Raw genomic sequence first — 19,497 nt, 5'->3', positions numbered from 1 at the left:
TTTGTATGTCAGTGTCAGCTCTGTACATGAAAGGAGTTTGAGTGGAGTGGAGTGGGCCTTGTGTAAATGTCTGTGCCTCGCTGCAATCATCCCCTACAGTATATTTCTAAAATGGGCCAGGCATGTCTTTAGCATTCCTCAGAGTTGTCATAGACTTGAGCGCTTTGTTTAGCTTTGCCAAACCATGACTGGCCCTGGATGGATTTGTCCTCCCTGTTGTCTCGGACACAAACCAAGGAGAAACAGGGAATCTGGTATGTTCATCTCATTCACAACACAATGCTTTTACATCAGAAATAAGGCCAACCCAAGCTGAAGAGATATTGTCGGAACTGAATAGTCATATTTGGGAGATCAATCCACACTCATGTTGCCTTATGTTTCTCTTCATCTGTCGCCTGTCTGCGCTATGCTCCTCTTCATGCCTCTGGTTTTGTAATGGTCTGTCTAGTAATAATGCTACATATGCAAAGGAAAACTTGCACAACTGTTTTCAATGTATATTTTGTGTGGTACTTTTAATTTATTTAACGGAAATAAAATAATGTACGAAAAACCTTTTTCCTACTATATACCCAATTGTTCACATGTGATACTCAAAGTAATCACAGTCCCGCTTGTTTGAGCACACAACCTTTTGGAAATTATTTTTATCCTGTAAGAAAACATTCAGATAAACAATATGGTGACATAGTTGCTATGGCCGACTTGTCTGCTCCATGTGAAATGGCCAGCTGATAGTGCTAGCCCCTATAGTTAGTCCAGTCAGCGTGCCGTGAGAGATCCATCACCTGGATGCAACATTCCCCTTCATCTCCACGTATAAAGTCCTCAAACTGGGCTCACTGTCATCCGTTTGCCTTGTTTAGTTACTGTAGCCCCAGCCTGCAGTCCCAGGTCCTGTCCCAGTACCAACCATGGCCATGCTGAGAGTGTCGTCCTACCGCCGGCAGTTTGAGGAGCAGTGGAGTCAGAGTGGACGGTCCAACGGAGGCTGTGGAGGGCAGTACCGCGCCTCAGCGGTCAAGGCCAGGTCAGTGTGTGGTTTCTTGGTAGCCCCCTCACCTCTACTTGGCTTAGAGGGCCTGGGTCCTGTTCAGTAGGGGGGAAAGCATTTTGAAACTGAGTGAAATGTGGAGGTACTACCTAAACCTAAAGATTTTTGTTTTCTGTTGCAAAATGTTTTGCTACGGTAAGCCCTATCAAACATGACTCCGTATGCATATGGACCACAGGAGATGGGCTTTATGGAGAACACCATGTGCACTGAGGATGGTTTACTACAGTGTTTCACAAAAACATTTGTACCAGAGGCTGGCTAGCTAGTGTCCTCTCTTCTTGGACTGCTTAGATTAAAAGTAGAATGTGTCAGACAACTCTGAGGGACCAGGCAGCAACATCCCAGGGACCAGATGTTTGTTTCCTTTCACTCCTTAAGTATTTCTGAATGTTTCTTTAATTTAATCACAAGCAAATGTGTGGTAGCTTTGCATGGTCTTCATATGCAGTATCGAATGTCACCCAGTTGGCTATTGTGTGTTCAGTGTTCGTTCCGCCTTGTCTGTCCCAAGGGAAAAGTTTGAAGGGCGTTGACAAATACCTTTTGTACTTGCGTCAGATAATGACATCATATTCCCCTCGGCTGTGTTAATTTACACTGATCTGATTTGGGAGGGCAAGCAATGCTATGCATTAAAAACCTTTTAGGGATTGCGATCTTTGATTTTCTATGTACATGCACAAAACTGACACTGATACTTTTGTGAAATGTATTGTGCTAGTGTGTCTGTGTGTCTCTCCTGGGCTTTATACAAACGCAGGCCTCTCCTAAGCTGTCAGTTTCCCACAGGGGTGCGGCTGCTGAGGAGTGTACATGTGACCAGCTGGACTTTGTGGCTGCCAAGGCGCGCAATAAGGAGAGTCTGGTCCGATTTGCTAAAGACCGCAGCATCATTGCCGCCCTCAATGATCGCTTTGTCGCCCTCATCAACATGGTGAGCCCGGGATGGTTTCAACCCTAGAAACAGTATCCTAAGGTTCTAGAAGTGCTATAGTAACTTGACACTTAAGGGTCACAATAAACACAAACTTGAGCACTGTGCTCGATTGAGATTGACCAACAAACACAGTAGAACCAAAGGGATAGTCCCAGAAGTTCAAAGGTGTTTCTTATGTATTTGACCCAAGTCTATTCTACACAGATGAATGCAGCCCAAAAATATTCTGGTAACCTTCCCCAAATTCACAAATTTTCCAGAAATCACATTTGGAATATTCCCACAATCAGGAGGGAAAATTACCAGAATTTTGCAACCCTTAACGTTCATGTACATTCCTATTCCATTGTACATGCTGTGTGCGCCTTCTAGGCACGCTGCTTTGAGGAGGACAATGAGTCTCTGGAGGCACAGATCTGTGAGCTGGAGGAGAGGATGGCCGGCCAACAGACCACCTCCACTGTCGTAGCTGTCCCTGAATATAGCCTGGACGCCGTGGTGGAGAGACTGCGCAAGGAGAGGGTACATATTAACAATACAGCAGAGTGGAGGCATTCATGTCACACACATGCTAGGAGAAAAGGAACCTGTTGTCTAAAAGGTGGTTGGTTCCCATGACAGAGAAGTAGTGAGAATGTGTGTGCGAACGAATGTGTGTGTGTATGTATCAGTGTGAGCGTCTGTATGTACAGCCACTGTGTAGATCAGGGTTCTTCAATTCTGTTTTTTATTTCTACCTGGTAGTTAATTGCACTCGCCTGGTGTCCCAGGTCTGAATTAGCCCCTGATTAGAAGGAGAGGATGAAAAACAGAGGTGTTTCGGCCCTCCAGGACCGGAATTGAAGAACCCTGGTGTAGATGGATGGATAGCCATTGTCACAGACCATTACCTTTACTTACCAGTGCCAGACTGATAAGCCACTGTGTGTGTCCAGGACCAGAGCCTGTTTGATGTGGAGGAGCTGAGGAGAGAGCTGGAGTGTCTGCAGGAGCAGTATGAGGAGACCGTTCAGCAGAGGACCCTCATCCAACTGGAGCAGGAAGACGTTGGCCTGGTAATGACCTCACTTCCTGTGCTTCTGGTGGCCATTTTGGTGTTATTGTTTAGTAATTGTGTTGAATTGGTGTCTTCGTTGGTAATTTTTATTCTCTAACAATAAGTCGACTTTTCATGTGTGCTACTGTCAATATTGAACATCTATATAGACATAGATCTAACTTGTGGTAGCTTAACTTTTATACCCAATTTTCACCTGCAATGAAGTTTGATCATTCCTCAAAATGAAAGATTGCAAATAGGCAAGGAAGGGTGGAAAGAAGCATGAATTATCTAAATATTCAAAGAAGGCCAATATCTCTTTAGGAGCACTAATGAAAGTGTACTAATCTATAATAACCACTAGATGGCACTATTGCCATGTTTGCCAACACTTTAATTCTCTCCTATTCAAAAAACCCAATTTCACAAGCTGTGTGGCTCAGCATAGCCCTGCTGCTCCTCTGTATCTCTACCCACAGGGTGTAGATTAATTATCAGTCCTACAGTCTGGGCCGGTGGACACAACACAACCAGAAAACCCCAGTCCTAACAAACACTACTATCTCATTCCCTCCCTCCCTGCCTGCCACACCACAAATGTCGACGCCGTCACAGACCATCTCCCCACTGCCAGCCCAGATGTTGGAGAAGCTGTTTACATGTCTCCTTATTGAGTCATTCAGTTTTACATTTCTCCCATACAGATGTAATACAGACTGTAATGTAGTTGGTGCAGTAATGCTTCTGGCTGGCTTGAGTGCTGGCTGGCTTGAGTGCTGGCTGGCTGGCTCAGCTTCTGGCACCGATTGGAAAGCAGCTGGAGTGTGGAGCAAGACTAGAGTCTGTGGGAAACAAACAAACTGAAACAGGCAGGGAGAGGAGAGGAGTGATTGAATGTGATTGTGAAGCAGTGTTGGAAGCAGCTCCACGAGAGGAGGCTGCGGTCCTTCTCAGCAGGCAAGCAGATGGATATTGGAAGAGGCTTAAAACAAGACATGGCTGGGTATTTAAAGTCCAGCCTTGCCATTAGCTATTGATTAAGCCTGTTTGTATTTTCTGCTAAAGCTGCCCACATCTTGGACAACCTCCATGGTCTGTCTGTCTGTCTGTCTGCCAGCCAATTCTCTGAGTTTTCTATTGAGCTTTTATCTGGGGCTGAGGCTTATAGTGTTTAAAAGGTTCAGCAGGCTCCCACCAAGGCTTCCCACAGTGGAAGAAGGCTGGAGGAGCTAGCTGGTTCTCATCCAAATCCAAAGCAGAAGACGGTGCTATAAAGCACAGCTAGCCTGACGCGATGGATGGGGGAGAAGAGAAGGGTGATCTAGGGGGGATTTATTTAGTCTTTACAGTCCATAGACTGCGAGTGCAAGACTCTCCAACTTACGGCCTTGTGTTTACCCAGAGATAACAGCAACAGACCGCCTGCCTTACGTGCGACGTCCATCAGGGACCCATGTGTTCCAGCAGCCACAGCAGAAAGTTCCACCCCTGGACCCTACCCGTTTTGCATTCAGATGCAAATGCTAGCACCAGGAGTAATTGAATTCATCATCAATTCATCAGGCACTTAAAAAGGGCTGGATGAGCTTAAAAATCCTGGTGCTGAATGGAACGAGGACCAAAGCATTTTTAGCTAATTAGCCCCTCTTCCTCTGCATTGAGGTGTCTAGCTACCTGCTGGTTGAGGAAATTGTGTGTTTCATGGTACTTCTGTGCTGAATTTCAAATGGACCCCTAGCCCCTACCCCCTCCCTACCCCCGACCACCCTTAGCTCCTACCCCTTACCCTCCTCTCTACCCCTGACCACCCCTAGCCCTTACCCTCCTCCCTACCCCCGACCACCATTAGCCCCTACCCCTTACCCTCCTCCCTACCCCCGACCACCCCTACCCCTTCCCTACACCTTACCCCCTAGGCACTCATGTGCACTGAACAAAAATATAAACGCAACATGTAAAGTGTTGGTCCCATGTTTCACGAGCTGAAATAAAAGATCCCTGAAATTTTCCATATGCACAAAAACCTTATTTCTTTCAAATTCTGTGCACAAAGTTGTTTACATCCCTGTTGGTGAGCATTTCTCCTTTGCCAATATAATCCATCCACCTGACAGGTGTGGCATATTAAGAAGCTGATTAAACAGCATGATCATTACACAGGTGCACCTTGTGCTGGGGACAATAAAAGGCCACTCTAAAATGTGCAGTTTTGTCACACAACACAATGCCACAGATGTCTCAAGTTTTGAGAGAGCGTGCAATTGGCATGCTGACTGCAGGAATGTTCACCAGAGCTATTGCCAGAGAATTGAATATTCATTTCTCTACCATAAGCCATTTCCAACGTCATTTTAGAGAATTTGGTAGTACGTCCAACCGGCCTCACAACCGCAGACCACACGTAACCACACCAGCCCAGGACCTCCCCATCCGGCTTCTTCACCCGCGTGATCGTCTGTGACCAACCACCCGGACAGCTCATGAAAATGTGGGTTTGCACAACCAAAGAATTTCTGCGCAAACTGTCAGAAACCATCTCAGGGAAGCTCATCTGCATGCTCGTCATCCTTACAAGGATCTTGACCTGACTGCAGTTCGCCGTCGTAACCGTGGGCAAATGCTCACCTTCGATGGCCACTGGCACGCTGGATAAGTGTGCTCTTCACGGATGAATCCCAGTTTCAACTGTACCGGGCAGACGGTGTGTATGGCGTCGTGTGGGCGAGCGGTTTGCTGATGTCAACGTTGTGAACCAAGTGCCCCATGATGTCGGAGGGGTTATGGAATGGGCAAGATCCTGAGGCCCATTGTCGTGCCATTCATCCTCCGCCATCACCGCATGTTTCAGCATGATAATGCACAGCCCCATGTCGTAAGGATCTGTACACAATTCCTGGACGTTGAAAATGTCCCAGTTCATCCATGGCTTGCATACTCACCAGACATGTCACCCATTGAGCATGTTTGGGATGCTCTGGATCAACGTGGATGACAGTATATTCCAGTTCCCGCCAATATCCAGCAAATTCCCACAGCCATTGATGAGGAGTGGGACAATATTCCACAGGCAACAATCAACAGCCTGATCAACTCTATGCAAAGGAGATGTGTCGTGCTGCATGAGGCAAATGATGGTCACGCCAGATACTGACTGGTTTTCTGATCCACGCCCATACCTTTTTTTGGGGGGTATCTGTGACCAACAGATACATATCTGTATTCCAGTCATGTGAAATCCATAGATTAGGGCTTAATGAATTTATTGCAATTGACAGATTTCCTTATATGAACTGTAACTCAGGAAAATCTTTGAAATTGTTGCATTTTATATTTTTGTTCAGTGCAGATATTAAAGGATTGGATTGGTGTAAGCCAGTGTTTCCCAATTCTGGTTTTGGGGACACAAAGGGGTACACATTTAAGTTTTTGCACTAACACACCTGATTCAACTAAAGGCTTGATGCCGAGTTGATTAGTTAAATCAAGTGTCTTAGTGCTAGGGCAAAAACAAACATGTGCACCCGTTTGGGCCCCCAGGACCAGGATTATTGTGAAAATGACATGTAGCCTATCAGAAGACAAGCTGGAGCTTTCAACATACGAGTGCTCTTGTTTTCTATTGACCTGGCTGTCTGCTGCCCCTTTGTAGGAAGTGGATGTAGTGACCGCAGACTGTCTGGCCCTGAGGGAGCAGGTGAAAATCTATGAGGAACAACTAGCTCACATGGAGGCACAGCATGAGACGGTAAGAGAGAAGGGACATATCCGAGATATGACTGGCTGGATGGCAAACATTGATTATCCCACAGTATTAGTACACAAATGAGGAACAGTTTACTACTCAATGACTCTCTGGGTCATTACTTACAATTGTGACTGGGTTTGAACCCAGATTTCATGCATGCCAACAGACTGTTAGCCCACTGAGCTAAAGCCTAGGCATTAGCTCAGGGAGCTAACGCGAGTCTTCCGATCTCAGGCAAGGTTTGCCGAACCACCTCCTTTACAGAAGCAGCAAGCCTTTCTGTTTAGCCAAAGCCACTCAAACTCTAGACAGAGGACAAGTGTTGGAGAGATTCCCATTAGGGGTTGCCGGGGGCAACACGGTTCAGATGACCCCGGCCACCTTGTTGACCAGGTTTTACCAAGAACAGTAATTTTTACCAGGAACAATTGTGGAACTGAGGCAGGATTAGAGCACAACAAGGCAGGGTGGAGCCAGAATAAGCCTTGCCAAGGATAGATCACGCAAGTGATATAACCAGTTATTATAGGCAATTTCCAACATGTGAAGTTCATAGGAGCATATCAGGTAATGGCTTTGATTTCTGTTCAAACAGATGGAAAAGGGGTCTTAGAAAACATCTACCAAAAAAAGGGTATTAGAAATGCATCAAAACACAAGTTGAAGTAAAGACCTCTGCCAACTAATATCAATATCAACACAACATTGCCTTGTGCCTTGTAATTCCATTACCAAAAACCCACATATCTTTAAAGGCCCAGTGCAGTCAAAAACTTGATTTTCCTGTGTTTTATATATATTTCCACACAAAATTTTAAAACAAAATTTGATTTATTTTCACAAACACCGGATAGGTGCAGTGAAATGTATTGTTTGAGGTTGGAATAATACTGTGAAATTGTGAAAATGATGATAATGCCCTTTTAGTGTTTGAAAAGATATCCTGAAATTTCAGCCTGTTTTGGTGGGATGGAGTTTTGGCCTGCCTGGTGACATCACCAGGTGGTTAATTAGTTAGTTTTTTTTTTTTTTACCCTTAATTTACCAGGTAAGTTGACTGAGAACACATTCTCATTTACAGCACGACCTGGGGAATAGTTACAGGGAGAGGAGGGGGGATGAATAAGCCAATTGGAAGCTGGGGATGATTAGGTGGCCATGATGGTATGAGGGCCAGATTGAGAATTTAGCCAGGACACTGGGGTTAACACCCCTACTCTTATGATAAATGCCATGGGATCTTTAGTGACCACAGAGTCAGGGCACCCGTTTAACGTCCCGTCCGAAAGACTGCACCCTACACAGGGCAATGTCCCCAATCACTGCCCTGGGGCATTGGGGTATAAAAAATAAAATAAAATTGACCTGCTGGCCCTCCAACACCACTTCCAGCAGAATCTGGTCTCCCATCCAGGGACCGACCAGGACCAACCCTGCTTAGCTTCAGAGGCAAGCCAGCAGTGGGAAGAAATGTAAATGTAAAAAGAAAGAGTTCCAAACCTCTCTGAAGATAACAGCTAGTTTTCAGTTTTCCCCTCCCCACTCAGACCACTCCCAGATAGTCCTATCAAAATTATTGCTTGATTTCAACTTCCACAGATGTAGATTTTTGGCTAAACACAGACGTCCATGATTGGGGTGGCTGTACCAAATCTGAACCAATCATAGACAGTACAGTACAGCAGGGGTTCACTCTGGGCCCCCCTTCCAGCATTGGGTAACATCCCGCGCCCCACATCTATTTCTATGTGCACAAGCACTGTTCATGACACAAGTTGTTCACACCTCTCTTGTTGGTGGAGAGAATTTTGCGGGTTTAAAGCTTAGTTCCTGCAATTCTACAAATTTTGTCATGTGGCGCGAATAACATTTTGCAGTGTTAAAGCTCATTTTCTTGCAATTCTATACATTTTGCCATGTCTAATGTGTATTCATGTGATATTTGAGTGACTAAAAAATTACAACTAAATCTATGGGCTAAAAAACCGAAATAAAATAACGTTAGCTGGTCTGGGCTAGTTGATCTGGACATTTCTGACAAGTTATAAATAGGTATGCAATGATATTTAGGTATGCACAACCCACAGTTTGGGAACCACTGCAGTACAGTGACGCACAGTAGAGTTCAGTACAGTAAAGAAAAGTAGAGTATAGTTCAGTACAGTAGAGCAAACTAGCGTAGAGTATGCTGAACTGTACTGTACTGAACTCTACTGTGGTGTACTGTGATGTCCAAACTTTTGAAATATAGACATCTATAATTGGTTCAGATTTGGTCCAGTCCGGACCAACCAAATTTGGTCTTGTTTGAGGTCGGAGCTCATTAGAATAATAGCCAGTGTGTAGAATTATGCCCATATAGGCTAAGGATATTGCATATTCAGGATACATCAACATGAAGATAATGACATCCATATTCAGAATTATGCATTTCTGTGTAGTACAGATCAGGGTCCCATGATGTTATCTGTTACCGTAATTCTGTAATGTCTCTAGCTGACACCCTATTCTTTCTGCAGACATCTTTGAATCTTTATTCGGAGCAGATATTTAAGAGTTTTTGGTAAATGTGGTTGTATAAAATGGTGGTCGAGATTTTACTGTAAATCTGTTACCAAACTTTGCATTTGCACAGTTCTTTCAGTAAAATGTTTTGTGTAAATTGTTCAAAGTAGTCCTAGTACATAGAGTTGTATGGTTTGTTAAACTTTGAAATCAATGGCATACATTTTAAAGTCTCAGAGTAATCTCATGATTTAATAATTCACACACATTTGCAAAATAAACACACACACACACACACACCGCTCCTCCCCGTTCCCCTTCTCACCAGCGGCTGACAGACCCATCCTAGTATCAGATCCTGGGAGAGGAACACAGAGGCGGAGAGAGAGAGGGAGAGAGGCGGAGAGAGAGAGGGAGAGAGGCGGAGAGAGAGGGAGAGAGGCGGAGAGAGAGGGAGAGAGGCGGAGAGAGAGGGAGAGAGGCGGAGAGAGAGGGAGAGAGGCGGAGAGAGAGGGAGAGAGGGAGAGAGGCAGAGGGAGAGAGGCAGATGGGGGAGGGGAGAGAGAGAGGAATAGAAGGTAAGAGAGGCAGAGGAAGAAGGAGAATTAGAGAGGGAGAGAGGGAGAGACAAGAAACTGGGAGCAGTGAGTGAGAGAGGGTGAAGGCGAGGCAGTTCCATCACTGTTTTTTCTCCTCTGTGTAGCCCGGCCACTCGGCAGCCCGGCTACGTTTAACACACTCCCTCAGGGACATGCTCGGTAACTCCCTGCACTGAATAACTCACAGCACCGGCTCAATACCAAATGAAAACAGAAGTCCCCCTTTGTTTTATTAACTGCTATTATTATCAGGCATTTCCAAACACCTATTCCCCTGATGAATCAGCCTCCATATCGTTACTCATGTCGAGGAAAAATTAGATGAGGGTCAGGCTGCTTGGGTATTTCTCCAACACTTCATTCTGCTATGATGGATGCATGGAGGTTAATGATGGAGTTTTAGGTATTGCGACCTGAAGACGTACATGGCGGGGCTTAATGTTGTGTATGTGTACACACACACACAAACCCACACACACACACCACACTTACTTACTTACTTAATGGTGTGTGTGTCTGCAGACGGTTCAGAACATGGTGGCCCCTGTAGAGGGTCCAGCTGCAGCAGGGAGAGAAGTCCTTGAGTTCTGCAACCCTAACATCACCTCAGCCATCATGGATATCAAGGAGTACTACAGCCAGCTGGCTGAGACCATCCAGGTACGGAGTATGGAGCATACACACACAATGTGCATGGCACAAACACAGAACACACACACCCTTCAACGTATCTCCTGACAGCCCCCCCCCCCGCCCCGCCCCCACTCCTACTCACCGGCTACACAGCTCTCCCCCACTCCCCCTTTCATCCCCAAACCGTCTGGCTAAATCGGAGCCTTCTCACGTCGCAGAGGGACCGCTTGTTTTCTTTTCCTCTTGGCATAACACTGGAGGCGAACCTGAGAATCAGAGGTGCTGCCCTACACCAGTACAGACCCACTTTGTCCCTCTGTGTCGGTGTGTCTATGTTGGTGTGTTTCAGAAAGAGAGTTTGTGTGTGTGTGTGTGTGTGTGTGTGTGTTACAAGCTAGAGGTGCTCTGCTGGGGTCAACCTTGCTCTCTGGTGGGTCTGACCCTCCTTGTGTGTATGTGAGAAGGCTTTGGGCTAAATTTACAGCCAGGTTACCAATGATTCAAGTCAATATTTGACATCCATCCATGTCTGAGGACGTCAGAAGATGATGTGGAAACCGGCCACTAGGGGCAACAGTGAGCGCTGTTAACGTCAAGTAGGTTTGGGTTTTGCTAGGCCGTTGTGGACGAGGATGGTGGATGGGCGTAAGCATCTACCTCTGATTCCAAAGGTGGCAAGTTTGAATCCAGCGATAGAAAGTAGTTTTTTAGATGTTTGTTTTAAGCCTATCCTAACCCTTACCTTAACCATTTGGAGTTAAAACCTTAAGATTTCGGAGTTAATGCCTAAACTTAACCTTAAACACTTTGAAATTTGACGTTTGCAACAACTTTGACATTTGATGTTTGCAAAATATCGAATTCTGATGTGAGAACTAGTTGAAATTTACCACAGTTCTTATTCTCTCTAACCCAGACACTTTCACTCTCCCTCCCCTCCTCCTCCTTCCCTTGTTCATTGCCAGCTGGACAGCTTGCGGTCTGGGCCTGGCCTCCATTAGTGTCTCACAAGGTGCAATTGTCTCCATCCCCAAATGATTGCCATTGGGATTGAAGTGTGATTGTGATTGCTGGCTGACTCTGGCACACCTGTGTGCCCACGTTGCCACTCATTTGCTGTCTAATTTGTTCCCGTTCATCAGGACTGTGTCCCAAATGGCACCCCATTCCCTTTATGGGGGAAAGGGTAACACTTTATCGGAAGGGTATCTACATAAGGACTTCATTGCACATTAATAACCCATGCATACTGCATTTCTAAACGACAACTGTAAGACAACTGAAATATCAACTTGTGGTTATTGTACTGCTTATGAATGTGTACAGCCTAAAATGATTTGCCCCCCTCCCCCTGGAAAGTAATTTAGGGGAAACACTATCATGTAGTGTCATGCAGTAAATTGATGGTAGTAACTATGTTATGTTTCCAGTGCGAGTGCAGGGAAACTGGTGCGGTTGTTGCTGGTGCTGTTGTCGCCATTGGAGCTGGAAAGGAGCTGGCGGTGGCCAGAGCTGCGGGGGTCACAGGCGTTGGCCAAATAACGGACGTCAACGAACTGAAGAAACTGGTGAGTAACCCCTATCTCTCTCTCTGGCATTCACCTACTTTTTTAGACAATCACTACCTGCTGATTTTACTCTCTTTCTCTCTCAAGTTTCTTTCTCTCCGGTAAACTTTCCTTCCAGTAAATTCACAGTTCTCAGACATCTTCTTGGAAAAGGGAAAAGCCTACCATGAGTTCAGCATCAAACATCAGCCACGAAATCAAGAGGAATTGTAGAAAATGAATGGCTTCTTCCCACAGACAGGCAGTTCACTCCTTAGGAGTTCTCCATGAGTGACATCTCTCTCTCTCTACCTCTCTTCTTCATCATCAACTTCTTAAAACTTCACACATTCCTCCTCTGTGTCTCCAGAGACTCCAATCCCAAACTGAACAATGGAAATAGACCCTCATCTATCATCCATCCCCTTCTCATAGAGAAAAAGAACGCACAACAGAGAGGCTTTATTGAGAAAATGGTAGAATGTCTCGAACCACCCCAAAACTCAATGATTCACTCAAGTTTACAGTATTCAAGGAAATGCTGGAATTTCCCATTGCAGTCCATCGTTCAAGAATCAACCCTCCTCAAAACACATAATAGAATCAGTCAATGGCTTAAATGGACAGTAACTTACTTAACTGCTCGCTCCACCGTAATCATCAGTTGTCAGACCGCAGCCGACACCTCCCCATTTCCATAACAAACATGGCGGTTTGGTTCCCATTACTGCGGTTGTGGTCCTAGCCCCAGCTCTTTAAATAAACAGGCCCCCTCTGTAACCGCAGTCGCACTCTCATAACACTGTCTCCTCTTCCCTTAATGTGCAGCACGCAAGCCCTCGCTCTGCCCAGCCTGGGCCTAGTCTGATGGACAGGTCCCTGCCTTTCTCCCTCTCACCGGCCGTGATGGATGTCCCAGTTCTGGTTTCTCACTGAGACACAACTTGGCCAAACAAACAACCTTGCGGTGAAATCAGGCTCAGCTTAGAGATGTGTATAATGGGGATGACACACACCCCTGCCCACACATGCAGGGCATGTGGCCAGGGCTCACTTATACAGTGGGGAAAAAAAGTATTTAGTCAGCCACCAATTGTGCAAGTTCTCCCACTTAAAAAGATGAGAGAGGCCTGTAATTTTCATCATAGGTACACGTCAACTATGACAGACAAAATGAGAAAAAACAATCCAGAAAATCACATTGTAGGATTTTTTATGAATTTATTTGCAAATTATGGTGGAAAATAAGTATTTGTTCAATAACAAAAGTTTCTCGATACTTTGTTATATACCCTTTGTTGGCAATGACACAGGTCAAACGTTTTCTGTAAGTCTTCACAAGGTTTTCACACACTGTTGCTGGTATTTTGGCCCATTCCTCCATGCAGATCTCCTCTAGAGCAGTGATGTATTGGGGCTGTCGCTGGGCAACACGGACTTTCAACTCCCTCCAAAGATTTTCTATGGGGTTGAGATCTGGAGACTGGCTAGGACACTCCAGGACCTTGAAATGCTTCTTACGAAGCCACTCCTTCGTTGCCCGGGCGGTGTGTTTGGGATCATTGTCATGCTGAAAGACCCAGCCACGTTTCATCTTCAATGCCCTTGCTGATGGAAGGAGGTTTTCACTCACAATCTCACGATGCATGGCCCCATTCATTCTTTCCTTTACACGGATCAGTCGTCCTGGTCCCTTTGCAGAAAAACAGCCCCAAAGCATGATGTTTCCACCCCCATGCTTCACAGTAGGTATGGTGTTCTTTGGATGCAACTCAGCATTCTTTGTCCTCCAAACACGACGAGTTGAGTTTTTACCAAAAAGTTATATTTTGGTTTCATCTGACCATATGACATTCTCCCAATCCTCTTCTGGATCATCCAAATGCACTCTAGCAAACTTCAGACGGGCCTGGACATGTACTGGCTTAAGCAGGGGGACACGTCTCGCACTGCAGGATTTGAGTCCCTGGCGGCGTAGTGTGTTACTGATGGTAGGCTTTGTTACTTTGGTCCCAGCTCTCTGCAGGTCATTCACTAGGTCCCCCCGTGTGGTTCTGGGATTTTTGCTCACTGTTCTTGTGATCATTTTGACCCCATGGGGTGAGATCTTGCGTGGAGCCCCAGATCGAGGGAGATTATCAGTGGTCTTGTATGTCTTCCATTTCCTAATAATTGCTCCCACAGTTGATTTCTTCAAACCAAGCTGCTCACCTATTGCAGATTCAGTCTTCCCAGCCTGGTGCAGGTCTACAATTTTGTTTCTGGTGTCTTTTGACAGCTCTTTGGTCTTGGCCATAGTGGAGTTTGGAGTGTGACTGTTTGAAGTTGTGGACAGGTGTCTTTTATACTGATAACAAGTTCAAACAGGTGCCATTAATACAGGTAACGAGTGGAGGACAGAGGAGCCTCTTAAAGAAGAAGTTACAGGTCTGTGAGAGCCAGAAATCTTGCTTGTTTGTAGGTGACCAAATACTTATTTTCCACCATAATTTGCAAATAAATTCATAAAAAATCCTACAATGTGATTTTCTGGATTTTTTTTTCTCAATTTGTCTGTCACAGTTGACGTGTACCTATGATGAAAATTACAGGCCTCTCATCTTTTTAAGTGGGAGAACTTGCACAATTGGTGGCTGACTAAATACTTTTTTCCCCCACTGTATATATATGAGAGAGAGAGAGAGAGAGAGAGAGAGAGAGAGAGAGAGAGAGAGAGAGAGAGAGAGAGAGAGAGAGAGAGAGAGAGAGAGAGAGAGAGAGAGAGAGAGAGAGAGAGAGAGAGAGAGAGAGAGAGAGAGAGAGAGAGAGAGAGAGAGAGAGAGAGAGAGAGAGAGAGAGAGAGAGAGAGAGAGAGAGAGAGAGAGAGAGAGAGAGAGAGAGAGAGAGAGAGAGAGAGAGAGAGAGAGAGAGAGAGAGAGAGAGAGAGAGAGAGAGAGAGAGAGAGAGAGAGAGAGAGAGAGAGAGAGAGAGAGAGAGAGAGAGAGAGAGAGAGAGAGAGAGAGAGAGAGAGAGAGAATATTTCCATGATCTTTTATTTCAACTCATGAAACATGGGACCAACACTTTACGTGTTGCGTTTATATTTTTTTTCAGGGTACTTACAGCAGGGAGCCGGGTGTGATTGTGTGTGTCAGGAAGAGAGTATACATTTTGAGATTAAGTCACACATCTCGTGGAATGTGTATCTATGAAGTTTATACCGATGCACGTTGTTACGATTTTTCCTCCAACCATGTACCTGAATTTTTGTGTTTGTACCTGTGTGTATAGATTTCAGAGCTTGAAAAGGAGCTTGCAGAGCTGGATAAGTGTGGTGAGGAGCTGGAAAATGAGATTGAGATGAAGAGAGAAGCATATGTGAAGGAGATCTTTGAGCTGGAGGTAAGAGGGACAGACCACACAAAGAGCAAAAACTGGCCCCAGTACAGTAACCCACCCATCTCAGCTCCAAGTAGACACTCTCCCTTATCATAGATCTATGAAGAGTTTACCCTACCCTGAAACCTAACCACAGATCTAGGAACAGTTTACCCTATCCTCAAACCTAACCACAGATCTAGGAATAGTTTACCCTACCCTCAATCCTAATCACAGATCTAGGAACAGTTTACCCTATCCTCAAACCTAACCACAGATCTAGGAATAGTTTACCCTACCCTCAATTCTAAGGGCAGAAAGTTAGAAAATATCAGACCATAGACCAGTAGTTAGGGCCAACTTCTACCTCCATCCATCCCATATACCCAATTGCTCTATTCCAATAACTTCTACCTCCAAACATTCTATATACCCAATGGCTCAATTCCAATAACTTATAGCTCCTCACATCCCATATATTCAATGGCTCTATTCCAATAACCACACTAGCATACCACTTAGAATGCATCCAATACATAGATACATGGCTTTATACTAAGTGGTAGGATGCTAGTGGGGCTATTAGAACATGGCCTATTATCTCTCTGTTTCTCCTCAGTGTCGTGTTGAGGAGATGAAGGAGCAACAGCATGACCTGCAGGTCCAGATGAGGGAGCAGTGTGATGACTACGAGGAGCTGCTGGGTCAGAAGATGGCCCGGGACATCGAGATCGCTGCCTACAGGTGGGCCCTTTCACTGATACATTTCACCCAAATGAACCTATGCCTAACAATAGATAACCTACAGGGTAATCATCAAGGCTTAGGTAGTAGTGAAAAAGATGGTGAGGCCCTGTGCACAGCAGTGTTAACTAATGGGATTGTTCAGGAAGGAAAATGTAGTATCCAAAACATGAAAAAAGCACACTTGGATAGCCAATGACGAACCTTAAATATTAAATACAGAGGCCTCTGTAGTATTACAATGACAATGGCATCTTCAGGTGACGTGATGTTGACGTGATATTTTCGATTTTGTTCACAATATTTGTGTAGCCCTACATTGTGAACGTGTGAGTAGTATGTGTGACATAATGTCACCTGGGCAACCCCATATCCATATTAAGACATTCCTGAGAACAAAGGCCTAACATCCGAGGTTAACTGGGGTCACAGGAAACAGTCCCTACGACAGCCCCAGAAAACATGATGCAGTTTCCTGTCCGGTGTCCTTGAAGACGTTTTTGTGTTTCTGTCACGCCTCCCTCCTGTTGTGTGTGTCTGTCTGTCTGTCTGTCTGTGCTCAACCATCTGCCGTCCTGGTATGTAGAATGACGCACTTTGCCCTTCCCGACCCCCTACCTTTGGACACCCCTTCGCTCGCCCCTCCGCTCGCCCCTCCGAACGCATCCGAGCCTCAGGAGGCCCCCCGATACATCCTTGCGGCTCAGGAAGAGGCAGCCTCACACAATGCCTCATTAGAATGGACAGGGGGGACTTCACACTGTCAGGACCGTGGGCTGGGCCTTTGCCAAGCCATTTTATCCGCTAGCCTGTTAATGTCAGCAGACCCGCAACCCAGTCGCAGCCTCGCCGCCGTAGCCTCCCTTAAACACTCTGGTCCCTGAACAGACTGTTCCAAAGACACACACCACACAGACTCAAGACGCACACACATTTACATACACACACACGTACACACACACACTTAGGCAAGGTACAGGCAGGCAAGACAGTCTGGGTGCGACATTGCTTAACTTTTTATCTACTTTGTTTACGGGGCTGTTTTGTCATCCGTGATTAAAACCATGAATAAGAAATAAAAAAAAGCTTCTCTCCACACTTTGGAAATGTGTCTGCAGAAGAGAGCCTAATGACACTAGTCTCGCCTGTAAAATGTACACTGAGCCATTTGGACCAGATACTCGCCGTTGTTGTAGCTCCCCAGTGACAGTCTTAATGTTAACAATTCACTTTCAGTAGTATTACGTGTGTAACTCAGACTGTGGCTGAGTCCCAAATTACATCCTATCCCCTATGTAGTGCACTACTTTTGAGCAGGGCCTATAGGGCTCTGGTCAAAAGTAGTGCACTATATAGGGAATAGGGTGCCATTTGGGACATAACCAGTGTCTTAGTGGTAGACGACACAACAATAACAACAACAAGCAGAAGTTTAAACAGACATTGAGATTACCCCTAGCTCTGATATGGTGGCTATAATGTATGAAATAGGAAAAATAGGCACATCTGTTCGAATTCATCTGATCTAATTCACATTTTGTCTAAATAATCTGGTTGAAATCTAGTGCTGGACTGAGATTTTTTCTCAATAATGTAAAAAAGTAATGTCCGTAACTCCGATAGGTATGCTTCCATAGTGGCTTATTTAGAAGTACATAAAACAGACAGTTTCTATGGAGGCCATTTTGGGTCTAAGTCCTCCTAGCTGAAGTGGAAGAACTCTGTGTGTGTTTTCAGCAGACCATCTTACAGTTGTTTTCCTCTCCCCTTTTCGCTCTTCTATCCCCAGGGGTTTGGTGGAAGAGGAGGATGAGAGGCTTTGCTACCTGTGAGAGGAACCGATGCAGACCAGACCAACCAACCTGCTTTCGCTGATGGACATCCCCCCCATACAGATTTCACGCGTTGCCAAAACATAACAGACCTAAATCAGCCATTAGAGATCACATGAAGCTAACCGCCACACAACCATTTGAGCAGATGTAAAAGTATCATGACAGATTAACGACGTCTGGAGGGCAAGCCAGGGCCATTGATAACAGGTCACTGGCAGGTGACCCCTGTCCTATAAGAAAGATGGAATTGTCTAACATTGGGGTGGAGGGGGATGGGACTGGATAGAGAGTGTGTATTCAGTGTCTGTGAAAAGACTCTGAAATGTCCCTAAGTGGTCTCTATCTGTTGTGGCTACACTCTCTGGAGCTAACTCACTGATATGACACACACACACACACACACACACACACACACACACACACACACACACACACACACACACACACACACACACACACACAGTCACACACAGACAGACACACACTGACTGACTCTGCAGAATCATTTACCTCCCGTTACCCCTCACTCCAGCATGAGCCCATTAAACGCTCTTAACCCCTGACCTCTCCGCTGTTCACAAGCCATTGGACAGCTCTTACTATCCAATAAGATAGCCTTAACCGGTCATGGCAGGTCACCTTTCATTTGCTTTACAATCATGCGTTCATGTGGGTTTTACACAGAAATGGCAGTCAAGTCAGTTACACCGTAACTGTGAACTGGTATATTAGCTTTGCAAATGGTTGGTGAAGTTGACATTCATTCTTACACCTGGTCGGCTACAGCAGAGAGCTTGTGTGCGGTTCCTGACTTATTTGCTCATTCTCTGCCCCATGACCTGGAGGAACTGAGTCAAGTTAAAACCATAACAATAAAAATACATTTTGCTTGACTTCACCTTCCCGTCTTTTTCACTCTCTGTGAACACAGTGTCAGCAGTGTCTGTGGAATGGGAGTGTGTATGTGCGTGTGTCATTCCCCCGCTTAAGTGCCTTTCCTCGCCATCATCACTGTACATTTAACAGAGGATGAGTTATGCCGTGTGATCCCTGCCCCATTTGTCTTCCTGCTTAACCTCAGATGTGAACGTTCTCGGCTATTAACGGTATCAGAGGCTTGTTAGCTCGGCCATAAAGATGAACAATGCCGCAAATAACGGATCAGATAAGATTAGCTACATCCAGTGATCTCCTGGTGAATTGAAACACACCAACACACACTAGGAGAAGGCTGCAAGCGGTCAGGGTGACTTGTTTAATTGTGTGGACATGAAACATGGCGAGCAGTGGAGGAAGCAGACTGGTGGGTCTGTGGGGCCTTTATTTTCTCAGGGCTGCAGCACTCAATCATGTCCTCTGCCTCCGAGGACTGGACCCACAAGACTTATATCCCACCCAGCCCTCTGCCATCCCCCTCTGACGGCCAACCACCCATCTCCTCTACCACATGGGACTGCTATGGCCCTGATGGTCGATTTCTGGACCTTCTGTACGTG

At 45.6% G+C, this 19,497-nt stretch overlaps 1 protein-coding gene across 1 annotated transcript; it reads left to right on the top strand.

Moving 5' to 3' along the window:
• Positions 1–917: 917 nt before the first annotated feature.
• vimr2 (vimentin-related 2) lies at positions 918–18,174 on the top strand (the record flags this gene model as incomplete). Its single annotated transcript, XM_084147036.1, has 10 exons — positions 918–1,033; positions 1,850–1,994; positions 2,370–2,519; positions 2,933–3,052; positions 6,686–6,781; positions 10,408–10,545; positions 11,949–12,086; positions 15,336–15,446; positions 16,042–16,166; positions 17,956–18,174. The coding sequence occupies 10 exons, from the start codon at positions 918–920 to the stop codon at positions 17,996–17,998; spliced, it is 1,182 nt and encodes a 393-aa protein (XP_084003162.1). The 3' UTR covers positions 17,999–18,174.
• Between the last annotated feature and the right edge of the window lie 1,323 nt (positions 18,175–19,497).

This window comes from Coregonus lavaretus, assembly GCF_964263955.1.
Source record: "Coregonus lavaretus genome assembly, chromosome: 29".
Taxonomy (NCBI): Eukaryota; Metazoa; Chordata; class Actinopteri; order Salmoniformes; family Salmonidae; genus Coregonus; species Coregonus lavaretus.
This window is presented reverse-complemented; position numbering and strand designations above follow the sequence as displayed.